We start from the raw sequence: 13,130 nt of genomic DNA on the forward strand, positions 1-13,130 counted from the left end.
TAGGTTTCAAATCGATAAGATTAAACAGTTGTAAAATCCGGGATGGAATAACAATATGAATTGAAACAGATTGCTACTCCCTACACAGAAGAAGCACTGAATGTGAGAGTGGCACATTTAAAAGGAGGCTGTTAGATACACTTTTTTATCTATTTAATGAAGTCCATCATATGAAGAAAAACACATATACTGGGCTGCTGTTGTCTATTTTTTACCAACTGAGGAGCTCTACAATTATGTCAATAAATTATTACAAGCATGAATAACTGACTTCCAAATTAATATAGTTTTCTGTGGTGATGATAAGGAGGCTGCGACTTAAAATTCTTAAATAAACAAATATACTTATAGTTTTTGAACATGATTTATAACGGACATTTTTGTCAAATCATTTGGCAGAGAAACACAAAAGAAAAGAAATTCCTTTAAAAAGTTATTGTAATCTGTCAGACATAAATACAGTGTGAAATAGTGTAACATTTATGTTAATTATTGAGCAAATATCTTCATTATCTCATGATCACACAAAGTTTTGAACATTGTATAACAGTAATAACTTAAATAAATATACAGTTTTCTGACTAGATAATTAAATTAATGCACAATACAAATGTATGTTGATGACATCAAGTACTAAGTACATTTGTTGCAGAGTTATACAGTCTAGATTGCAGCTTGTGAATAAACTGTAGTCAACCTACTTGTACTTTTCAGGAAGGAAATTCTTTCATTGCAATTTTATTAGATTTTACTTTCATAAATACATTTTTAGGCCTAATTTGTGCATAACTCTTTCTGTGGCTGTGAGTTTTGTTTTTTTTTTTTTTTTTTTTTTTTTAAATATCAGAAGAAAATGTCCTCAAAGCATCCTCCTTGAAAACTAATGCAACACTTTATGACATTTTGTCTGGTGAACATGACACCCGAAAACACACTCCCCCCCTCCCCCCTCCCCTCCCCCAATCTCCCTTCCTTTCAAGTTGTCAACATGACTCTGTCTTCTGGTATTCCCATTTATTTAACTGCTTCAACTTCTTCTTTTGTGGAATGTTTACTCTTGTAGTTCTGAAATAAATTATTTTGAAGTGAGAATAAATTTATTTATTGAGTAATGAATAAATATTAATATGAAGACAAAAGTTAATAAAGTGATAAAAGCAATAGCAATTAAAGTAATAAAAAGGCACAAATATATGACTGGAGCTTGAAAATTTCTGCCACAGCAGTATTTGGACCTGTTTATTGCAAGCAAGCCTTACAAACACTACCACCAGTCATTATTATTTTACATAGCAGTAGTCGTAAGCCAAAATTTTAAAGCTGAAAGAACATTAAGTGCAGAGCAATATGTAAGTCATGGTGAGGAATTGGAATAATTTGGTAATGTTATACTAAAGTTATTATAGCTGCCAAATTCCTACCTTTTGCACACTGCCAAACTTTTTACTTCAGAACTGTTCATTTATCTTTGCACAAATTTCTCAGTAGTTTCAAAACAATATTTTTTAACACTTTTGTTAATACAGTGTGGTAACCTATTGGCAGAGTAATAGGGATCTGTAGGCAGACTGGTGGTAGGAATGAGTAGCTACATAGTAGATAGTATTGATGTAACTTGTAACAGTGAGGTTGTCATCCTGTATTCAAAAAGTATTGTTCATGTACAGAGGTAATAACAGTTAACACAGCTGTCAGAATCAGTGAGGAAATTGGATTTAAATTTTAAATAGCACACATGTCTCTCAAGTACACATACTCATAATCTGTCTGAATAGAACAATTTAAAACTTCTGGGTATTACAATTTTAATGACAAATTGCATCACAGTTGTTCTGTTTTTAATATTAATGATGTGTTTTGTGCACAATATAGGCCTGCAATGAATCTATGAGTACAACATTGGAATTCACATTTATTATTGGTTCTGATAATGATTGTGTTGAGCATATGAGAATTCTCTTTTCACATAATGGAGGTGCTAATACGGTATTAACATAGTAACAGCTTATTTATAGAGAAGACATATTCTATTTACCTCTTCTGCAATTTGTGTCAGCTGCAGTGCCATTGCTGTCCCTGTCTGCTGGACCATCTTGTAAAAGTGCCCGTCAGAATTTTGCAGAAGTTCATAGGGATGAGCAAATTCCTGAAAAGTGAACAATTTTGTGTACCCTTTTTATTAACTAATTATTGTTGAGTAACAAGGGATGTCAATAATTCATCAATTATAAATTTAGCTAAATAATTTACGAAGCAGGAAAGATTACAAAGTAGAGCTTTGGGTGTTGACTTTCCTTTAATTAAACCTTTGGTTAGAGGTAGAAGAATAGTGTCATACCATTACTTTAAGTACTGCAATTCATGATGCAATGCTATTTTGTAAACATAACTGTGAAGAAGAAATTCAAACTTGTGAATGAAACAGTGGACAAGAGCTGCTGGCTAAAGGGAGGGGGAGTAGAATAAAAGCGAAGAATGAGTGATAGAGGTGGAAGATCTCTCTCTCTCTCTCTCTCTCTCTCTCTCTCTCTCTCTCTCACACACACACACACACACACACACATTATAAGGATGATTCAATTCAAAATTCCTATAACATAGTTATAGATGTTGCAGAAGGGACTCATGACAGCAATATCTGGTGATAAACTCATGTCCAGAAATGCGCTGTTTGGAAGATAAATGACTTTGAATGATAGGAGGCAATACGCATTGACAGAGGTCAGTGTCTCGTGTCACATGTCGTCACGTCAGGTGTCTTGAGAGAACAACACAGTGACTTGAAGTGCTTGTACATCAATTGCCACTGAGTGGTCAAGAAAGATGGTGCATTACATAACGGCAGAGTCCACGTGTTCCGAATGAACCGACATGTTGCTCATCTAAGGTGAAAGTGGATGATATTGTAAGAATGCAGCGTCTCATGGTGGTGACACTAAGTAAAAAGTTCTCGGATTTCCAGTCACGTCAGGTGATTGCAAATACATGAATATTCCCCCAAGCACTCCTTGGCCATTGTCAAGTGGTATGACTGTCAGTGAGTTGTTGGTATGCCCCTTATAAACACTAGCTGGCAGCTGTGATGTCACTGATGCCTGTGGCACTGCCATATGCAGGCATACGTTGACTCAAGTGCTCAATGCACCCACTTCAACCACGTGATCACTAGGTCCCATGTCATGTTGAGCTGCAGGCAACTGTCTCTATTTAGAGTGTTATCAGTGATTTTTTTTATTTCAATGGCTTCTTTAATTACTCCATCCACAAGCCATCTGTGAAAGCCACGATGGATGTTTCATCAAATTTTATCCAGTGTCTATTTTCTAAAGCATGCTCAGCTAAAGCAGATGCGTAGGCAATAAAAGCTCTCATCCACCTTCCTATGTTGTTTCACAGTGTGTAATGTTAGTCTGACGTAAGAGTGGCCACACTTGCAAGGTATTTTTTAGATTCCACATGTTCTGTGTCCTAGTGTGTCTTTAATTGGTCACAGTAATTGACAGATTTTTGTTGGAGGCCTGAAGACCTGATTTGATCATGCATTGTTTTGGCAGGTGGCTTACCTCACCCAACACAAAGCCACAAAATGGCAAGAAAGCAAGTTTCTTTCCCTGTTCCCTGTTGGTGGTCGTTCTGTGAATCTTGCTTCAAATTACTTCATTTATTTGGTAGATGTTATAACCATTGTTCCTGAAGACCTCGTGTAGATGGCTTAGCTCATGACGGCAGGTTATCAGTGTCTGATATCATTTGTGCACAATGCACCAAGATTTGTAAAATAGACATGGTTTTATGTATATAGACAGAAGTGGCGGGTGAAAGTTTGTACCGAGGCTGGGAACTGAACCTGGGTCTTCTGCTTACTGTACAGGTGAGTTGAGGTGTGTTGGGATAATACGTGCAGCTACGTGGGCCGGAATGTCAAGGCGGCTTAATGGCTAACTCACCTGCGTAGTGAGCAGAAGACCCAGGTTCAATTCCCAGCCTCGGTACAAATTTTCACCCACTACTTCTGTCTATATACATAAAATCATATCTGCATGGGAACAGTAAAGTCTCCGCAATTGCATGATTTCTTTTGTAAAATAGAGCTCTTCTGTGCTGGGTCATGATTTTTCTATAGATGCTGTAGTCAAGGCATCCATTTCGTTTGCAGCAGATGAGGACGTTGAGCAATTGAAACCCCGGTACAGCACAATTGGATTGTGAGTAATTAAATACTGACTTATGGTAATGGTAGTTTTTTAAATGTCAGCGGAAGACAGGACTTGCTCAGTAAAGTAAAATTACTAACGGCATTCCCTGTTTCAAAGGAAGGAAAAGAAATAGAGTTCCATGTCCCATCAATCAAGGCCATTAGAGACAATACATGGAAGAACCATAGATAGTTTCATACAGCTAATTATAATGAGACACAGCACGACACGTTACTGTCCTGGCCGGGCTCAGTTCCGAACATATTACTCCGTAATCTCTTAAGAGAAGGAAAAGCATAACTTGAACAGATTGTAAAATATGCTGCTGGAAGTTTGCAATTTATTGACTCAACATACATCAATCAGGGAGGAGAGCAGCAGTCATGTCTAACCACTGTTAAGCAGGGCAATGAGGTATGGACACAGGACAACTGGAGTGTGCAGATTCTAGGTCCCAGAGAGAGGGTGAAAAGAAGTCTCTCGAATGTTCCAGAACTTTGGCATAAAAATACTTTCATAGAAATTAAAAGGTACAACACAGTTTGAAAGAAAGATACACCTTGACAACAGCAGGATGAAGTTGTACAATCCATCAATAAAAACACGTTTTGTATGATACAGATTGATCCAAAAATTATCACAAAGTGGTCTCCAAGTGAGTAGAAACATTGGTTACTGTTGTGGCTTGCAGAATTAGCTTAATTGTGAATATTACTAAATGGACATGTCTGATGTCACAGGCTGAGCAAAAATTGCCAATAGGGGTAGTGTTCCCTTGTTCTCAGGCAGATTGTGATGTCTGCTGGCTTAGGTCAGATCATATAGCTGGCTAAAGGTCACCTCAGCATCACAGTAAGATATATTGTTAGGTCATCTATATGTTTGCAAAGTAGAATCATATACAGTTGGGTAGGAAGTTACTTTGATTGGTGCTCAGAAGGTATATGATAATAACCAGGTTTAGATGTGGTTATATCAGAGATGAGCAAAGCTTATGTTGTGCTTTTACTTCATGGCTCACACTGGCACTGGTAAGTTGTTGTTGTTGTTGTTGTTGTTGTGGTCTTCAGTCCTGAGACTGGTTTGATGCAGCTCTCCATGCTACTCTATCCTGTGCAAGCTTCTTCATCTCCCAGTACCTACTGCAGCCTACATCCTTCTGAATCTGCTTAGTGTATTCATCTCTTGGTCTCCCTCTACAATTTTTACCCTCCATGCTGCCCTCCAGTACTAAATTGGTGATCCCTTGATACCTCAGAACATGTCCTACCAACCGAACCCTTCTTCTAGTCAAGTTGTGCCACAAACTCCTCTTCTCCCCAGTTCTATTCAATACCCCCCTTAGTTATGTGATCTACCCATCTAATCTTCAGCATTCTTCTGTAGCACCACATTTCGAAAATTCTCTTCTTGTCCGAAATATTTATCGTCCACGTTTCACTTCCATACATGGCTACACTCCACACAAATACTTTCAGAAACGACTTCCTGACACTTAAATCTATACTCGATGTTAACAAATTTCTCTTCCTCAGAAACGCTTTCCTTGCCATTGCCAGTCTACATTTTATATCCTCTCTACTTTGACCATCATCAGTTATTTTGCTCTCCAAATAGCAAAACCCCTTCACTACTTTAAGCGTTTCACTTCCTAATCTAATTCCTTCAGCATCACCCGACTTAATTCGACTACATTCCATTATCCTCGTTTTGCTTTTGTTGATGTTCATCTTATACTCTCCTTTCAAGACACTGTCCATTCCGTTCAACTGCTCTTCCAAGTCCTTTGCTGTCTCTGACAGAATTACAATGTCATCGGCGAACCTCAAAGTTTTTATTTCTTGTCCATGGATTTTAATGCCTACTTCGAACTTTTCTTTTGTTTCCTTTACTGCTTGCTCACTATACATATTGAACAACATCGGGGAGAGGCTACAACCCTGTCTCACTCCCTTCCCAACCACTGCTTCCCTTTCATGTCCCTCGACTCTTATAACTGCCATCTGGTTTCTATTCAAATTGTAAATAGCCTTTCGCTCCCTGTATTTTACCCCTGCCACCTTTAGAATTTGAAAGAGAGTATTCCAGTCAACATTCTCAATAGCTTTCTCTAAGTCTACAAATGCTAGAAACTTAGGATTGCCTTTCCTTAATCTTTCTTCTAAGATAAGTCGTAGGGTCAGTATTGCCTAATGTGTTCCACCATTTCTGTGGAATCCAAACTGATCTTCCCCGAGGTCGGCTTCTACCAGTTTTTCCATTCATCTGTAAAGAATTTGCGTTAGTATTTTGCAGCTGTGACTTATTAAACTGATAGTTCGGTAATTTTCACATCTGTCAACACCTGCTTTCTTTGGGATTGGAATTATTATAATCTTCTTAAAGTCTGAGGGTATTTCGCCTGTCTCATACATCTTGCTCACCAGATGGTACAGTTTTGTCAGGGCTGGCTCTCCCAAGGCCGTCAGTAGTTCTAATGGAATGCTGTCTACTCCTGGGGCCTTCTTTTGACTTAGGTCTTTCAGTGCTCTGTCAAACTCTTCACGCAGTATCATATCTCCCATTTCCTCTTAATCTATATCTACATCCTCTTCCATTTCCATTATATTGTCCTCAAGTACATCGTCTTTGTATAGACCCTCTATATACTCCTTCCACCTTTCTGCTTTCCCCTCTTTGCTTAGAACTGGGTTTCCACCTGAGCTCTTGATATTCATGCAAGTGGTTCTCTTTTCTCCAAAGGTCTCTTTAATTTACCCGTAGGCAGTATCTATCTAACCCCTTGTGAGATAAGCCTCTACCTCCTTACATTTGTCCTCTAGCTATCCCTGCTTAGCCATTTTGCACTTCTTGTCGATCTCATTTTTGAGACGTTTGTATTCGTTTTTGCCTGCTTCATTTTCTGCATTTTTGTATTTTCTCCTTTCATCAGTTAAATTCAGTATCTCTTCTGTTACCCAAGGATTTCTACTAGCCCTCGTCTTTTTACCTACTTGATCCTCTGCTGCCTTCACTATTTCATCCCTCAAAGCTACCCATTCTTCTTCTACTGTATTTCTTTCCCCCATTCCTGTCAATTGTTCCTTTACGCTCTCCCTGAACCTCTCTACAACCTCTGGTTCTTTCAGTTTATCCAGGTCCATCTCCTTGAATTTCCACCTTTTTGCAGTTTCTTCAGTTTTAATCTACAGCTCATAACCAATAGATTGTGGCCAGAGTCCACATCTGCCCCTGGAAATGTCTTATAATTTAAAATCTGGTTTCTAAATCTCTGTTTTACCATTATATAATCTATCTGAAACCTTTTAGTATCTCGAGGGTTCTTCCATGTATACAACCTTCATTCATGATTCTTGAACCAAGTGTTACCTATGATTAAGTTATGCTCTGTGCAAAATTCTACCAGGCGGCTTCCTCTTTCATTTCTTAGCCCTAATTCATATTCACCTCCTACGTTTCCTTCTCTTCCTTTTCCTACTGTTGAATTCTAGTCACCCATGACTATTAAATTTTCGTCTCCCTTCACTACCTGAATAATTTATTTTATCTCATCATACATTTCATCAATTTCTTCATCATCTGCAGAGCTAGTTGGCATATAAACTTGTACTACTGTAGTAGGTGTGGGCTTCGTGTCTATCTTGGCCACTATAATAATTCACTATGCTGTTTGTAGTAGCTTACCTATTTTTTATTCATTATTAAACCTACTCCTGCATTACCCCTATTTGATTTTGTATTTATAACCCTTTATTCACCTGACCAAAAGTCTTGTTCCTCCTGCCACCGAACTTCATTAATTCCCACTATATCTAACTTTAAGCTATTCATTTCCCTTTTTCAATTTTCTAACCTACCTGCCCGATTAAGGGATCTGATATTCCATCCTCCGATCCGTAGAACACCAGTTTTCTTTCACCTGATAATGACATCTTCCTGAGTAGTCCCCGCCTGGAGATCCAAATGGAGGACTATTTTACCTCTGGAATATTTTACCCAAGAGGATGCCATCATCAATTAATCATACAGTAAAGCTGCATGCCCTCGGGAAAAATTACGGCTGTAGTTTCCCCTTGCTTTCAGCCATTCGCAGTACCACAAGAGCAAGGACATTTTGGTTAGCGTTACAAGGCCAGATCAGTCAATCATCCAGACTGTTGCCCCTGCAACTACTGAAAAGGCTGCTGCCCCTCTTCAAGAACCACACGTTTGTCTGGCCTCTCAACAGATACCTCTCCGTTGTGGTTGCACCTACGGTATGGTTATCTGTATCGTTGAGGAACACAAGCCTCCCCACCAATGGCAAGGTCCATGGTTCATAGGGGGAAGCACTGGTAAGTAGGGCTACGCTTATTATCTCACTGTGTGTTGTGGTAGACAATCACAGATCACTTACTGGTTGCAATTGAGTGGCTGGAGAATCTTATGGGGTTTGGCACTAGACAGTATCATTATTTATAAATGGTATCTGTTCTTTCTGACATGTCTGACGGAATCGAACACAGTCTCTTATTCAGCAGCCTTTACGTGACACTTAATCAAAGGAATAATGACATTAGTTGGTAGTTGACACAGGATTAAATCAATGAGGAAAGTCAAAAATTTGTGCCACAGCAGGACTCTAACCTGCATTTTTCTATTTCTCACGAAGGGTTGCTTTGATGCCTCGGCTATCTGGACACAGTCCCTGACCGACCCAAGTTCCCATGCTGATGTAACTTCTCCTGCTCATTATCTTCATTACTCGCAGCAATCACTGATTTCTGTAGGACCTCAGGCTTGTTTGTGCATATGGACAGAAAGAATCATTCGGTGACCATTCGTGAGAGATGGAAAAATCCACATTCAAGCCCTCATCTGGTTCAAATTTTCAACTTTTCCCATTCATTTAATTCAATACCTACTAGCAGTTAATGTATAAGTAAAAAAATAAAGTAAAGTAGTAGGTAATGTTATTATTCCTTTGATTAAGTGCCATTATTATCCTAGCTTTTCATGTATAAAGTCCCACGTAGTAGCTTATTTTTGATGACTATCCCAACGGGTTTGATAATTTGTCAAAGTCCTGCAGTGAAGACAAATGCTTTTAATTGGTGGTTTCTGGGAAGGTTCCTTGAATTATGATGTGATGCACATTTCTCTTCATTTTGACATTGATACTGATGTACACCTATTTAATCGGAGAGCACAGGGCCTTAACAATATAGTCTGTTTTTACCAGATGTATTATATATTTATTTTTTGGAAGCCCCGCCTCTTCCCAGGTCCAGTATTTCATTCAAAAGTTATTTCATTCAAAAGTTATGCATGCATAGTTTGTGTCTATCATCAAGCATCTGCTGGTTCAGTTTTTTCAGCATCTTCAATGTTAACTGAAAGACGAAGTACCAACTATTACTTCATATACAGTCAGTATGTCCTGTTCAGAATGGTTGCCACACGCTTGAAGTATTCTACGATATGTCGCTCGAATGTTTCGTAAGCAATCTCTTTCGTAGGATGATTGCTTTTTCTTAGTATCCTACCAATAAAATGAAGTATGTAAGTGATAATTCTGTTTCATAGTACTACAAGTTGATACACTTTGGCATTTGACTGATTCCAGTTGTCGGTCTCTGATGTTGTAGTCATAGGATACAACATTTTTTTGTTTCATGAAGTGCACAACATCTCATAGCTGAATACTTGAAGCAAGCCGCCCAAATTTTGCGCACTTCAACATCTTATCAAGATCTGAATGATACCTGTGCAGACTCTTTTTGTGATAATACTTCATTATTTATAACTGTGTCAGGTACAAAATGTTTCAGGTTACTGTTAATTTTGTCTGCAATGTTATTAAAGCAAGGGTCCCAACAAACTTACCTGAGGCATGTCTGAAGTTATTTCAAAATCTGTCAACGACTTTCCACCCAAGATAACATGTTGTTTCCTCCCTACCGAGAAGTTCTCAATCAAAAATTTCAACTGATACACGATTTGATCATACTATTAATAATACACACAGCCATGGCACTGATTTAGATGCTTTTTGGAAGTCAACAAATAGTGCATTTTCTGGCTGCATTGACCCATGGCTTTAAGATATCTTGTTTGTTATTACAATATTGGTCTGGGTGTAGTTTTAATAATTACAATTCATTTGAAATTCTGAGTCTCACTTCTTAAGGATTCAGGATCATGCCAAGATGTTTACAAAGATCCATAGTTTTAATAATTATCAAACATTTGAGATTATGAATCTCACTTCCTATGCATTCATATGCCCAAATAAGTAGCCAGTTCTAGATGGAATCTCAGTTTGGTTGTACGAAGAGTACTCTACAACACTGACCCTTTACTAAGCTTGCATTTATTTCGGATCTCTCACCCAGCACAAAGCCCAAGCAACTGGAAAAAAGTACAGGTGACTCTTGCACATAAGACGGGCAAAGAATAGGACCTGCAAAATTACAGACCAATATCTTTAACATTAGTTTGCTGCAGAATCCTTGAAAATATTCTCAGTTCAAATATAATAATGTTACTTAGAGAGAAGAGCTTCTGTCCACAGATCAAAGCAGTTTTAGAAAGCATCACTCATGCAAAACTCAGTTTGCCCTTCTCTCGTATCAGATCTTGCGAACCACGGATGAAGAGCAACAGGCAGATTCCACATTCCTAGATTTCCGTAAAGCATTAAACGCGGTGCTACAATTCTGACTGTTAACAAAGGTACAAGCATGGGGAATATACAAGCATTTGCAATAGGTTCCCAGGTATGTGAGTGGCTTGAAGACTTCTTAGATAACAGAACCCAGTATGTTGTCCTCGACAGCAAGTGTTCATCAGAGACAATGGTATTTCCAGTAGTGCCCCAGGCAGTGTGATAGAACTGCTGTTATTTTCCTTATGCATAAATGATTTGGCAGACAGGGTAAGCGGCTGTTTGCTGTGGTGTATGGGAAGGTGTTGTCGGTGAGTGACTGTAGGAGGACACAAGATGTCTCGTATAAAATTTTTAGCTGGTATGATGGGTGGCAGCTAGCTATAAATGTAGAAAAAAAAGTAAGTTAATGCAGATGAGTATGAAAAACAAAACCATAATGTTCCAGTACAGCGTTAGTAGAGTACTGCGTGAGACAATCACAATATAGGAAAACATATAGGAAAATACTGCTTGCAGCAAAGAGAGCTCATAACTCCAAAATAGTGCATTCTGCTGAAAACAAAAATAAGGCAGTATGGAAGATTGTGAAGCAGGAAACTGGTACCAGGAAAATGAATCTGTCAAACTTGAAAATCAAAGAGGAAGGGACTCTCATAAAAGACCCAATGTATTTGGCAAACTATATTAATGATTATTTTAGTAGCATAGGAATAAAATTACAGGAAAATTTTCTAACAGCCCCTCAGGTCAAAATGCCAAAAAATGATGTATCACACTCAATGGTGTTATTCCCTACAACACAGGAAGAAGTCTATAAAGCAGTCAGCAAACAGAAACAAAAACTCAGCTGGTCTGGATGAAGTCCCCATTTTTATAATTAAGGACTGTATCAAGAGCCTACTTCCACCTTTAGTTGATATTATAAATAAATTTTTCAAGCAGGGCTACTTTCCAGACTATTTAAAATATGCGAAATTACTACCTCTCTTCAAAAAAGGTGATGCAGGAATAATTGAAAATTATAGGCCAATTTCTCTACTATCATGCTTTGCAAAAATATTAGAAACTATTATGAAAGATAGGCTAATGAATTACTTAAATAAATACAACTTACTGTCTGTTGACCAGTCGGATTTCGATCAGGGAAAAGCACAGAATAAGCAACAGCACACCTCACAAAACACATTCTAGAAGCATTAGATAAAGGGAACTACACAACAGGTATATTTCTTGATCTAACTAAAGCGTTTGGTACAGTAGACCACAACATACTGTTAAGTAAGTTAGATGAACTTGGAATAAGGGGACTTGTGAACAAATGGTTCCAGTCATACCTAAAAAATAGAAGACAGATAACTGAAATCTCACATATTTCAAGTTGCTCAAACTATATTGTAAAGTATACTTCAGACCCAAATTATGTAAATATAGGTGTCCCACAGGGTAGTGTCCTTGGCCCAGTACTATTCCTCATTTACATAAACGACTTCCCACAGAGCATCAAGCATGGACAAACAATATTGTTTGCAGATGACTCAAATGTTCTAATCAGTGACAAATCACCAGATGCACTAAAAGAAAAAGCCAAACAAACACTAAACAGTATACGTGAGTGGGCATCCAATAATAAACTAACACTAAATCTTAAAAAAACAAATGCTGTTAACTTCTATGTCTGCAAAAAACCACACTATAACAACTTTAAGTTAAACAATGAAACTATAGAATGTGTAGACTACACAAAATTTCTTGGTATGCATGTTGACAGTCAGTTAAAGTGGGAAGAACATATTAAAATACTTAGTAACAGAATCGCTACAGCATGCTATGCTCTTAGAATTATGACTGCAGTGTGTGATACTACATGTGTCAGATCTGTATATTTTTCTTATATCCACTTTGTTATTACCTACGGAATAATATTTTGGGGAGTCAACAGTAAAAATATTCAAATAGTTTTCAAATTACAGAAAAGAGCAATTCGTATAATAACCAAGAGTGGCAGTAGGGCTCACTGCCTTGAACATTTCCAAAAGCTGGAAATCCTAACTGTCCCCTGTGAATACATTTTTCAAAGTGTTATGTACATAAAAAAAATATTGACTGCTATATGAAAAATTCTTTAGTACACAGCTATGAAACTAGAAACCAATACAATCTGCATCTAGAGAGGAAAAATAAAGTTAAAACTCAGCAGAGCTTGTTGTACAATGCTGTTAAATTATATAATAAATTACCCCAAAAAATAAAAAATATTGACACAATCGGACAGTTCAAAACAAAAC

At 37.7% G+C, this 13,130-nt stretch overlaps 1 protein-coding gene across 1 annotated transcript in view; it reads right to left on the reverse strand.

The window, feature by feature from the left end:
* Positions 1-949: 949 nt before the first annotated feature.
* Positions 950-13,130, reverse strand: part of LOC126163184 (ATP-binding cassette sub-family C member 4-like) — a 293,006-nt gene continuing 280,825 nt past the window's right edge. The window contains exons 24-25 of the mRNA XM_049920135.1: positions 2,036-2,146; positions 950-1,065 (exon numbers count right to left, since the gene is read on the reverse strand). Of these exons, the coding sequence (XP_049776092.1) occupies positions 1,015-1,065; positions 2,036-2,146 (162 nt within the window). The 3' untranslated portion in view covers positions 950-1,014. The remainder of the gene's footprint in view (positions 1,066-2,035; positions 2,147-13,130) is intronic.

The sequence above is a fragment of the Schistocerca cancellata genome, chromosome 2 (genome assembly GCF_023864275.1).
Source record: "Schistocerca cancellata isolate TAMUIC-IGC-003103 chromosome 2, iqSchCanc2.1, whole genome shotgun sequence".
Lineage (NCBI taxonomy): Eukaryota > Metazoa > Arthropoda > Insecta > Orthoptera > Acrididae > Schistocerca > Schistocerca cancellata.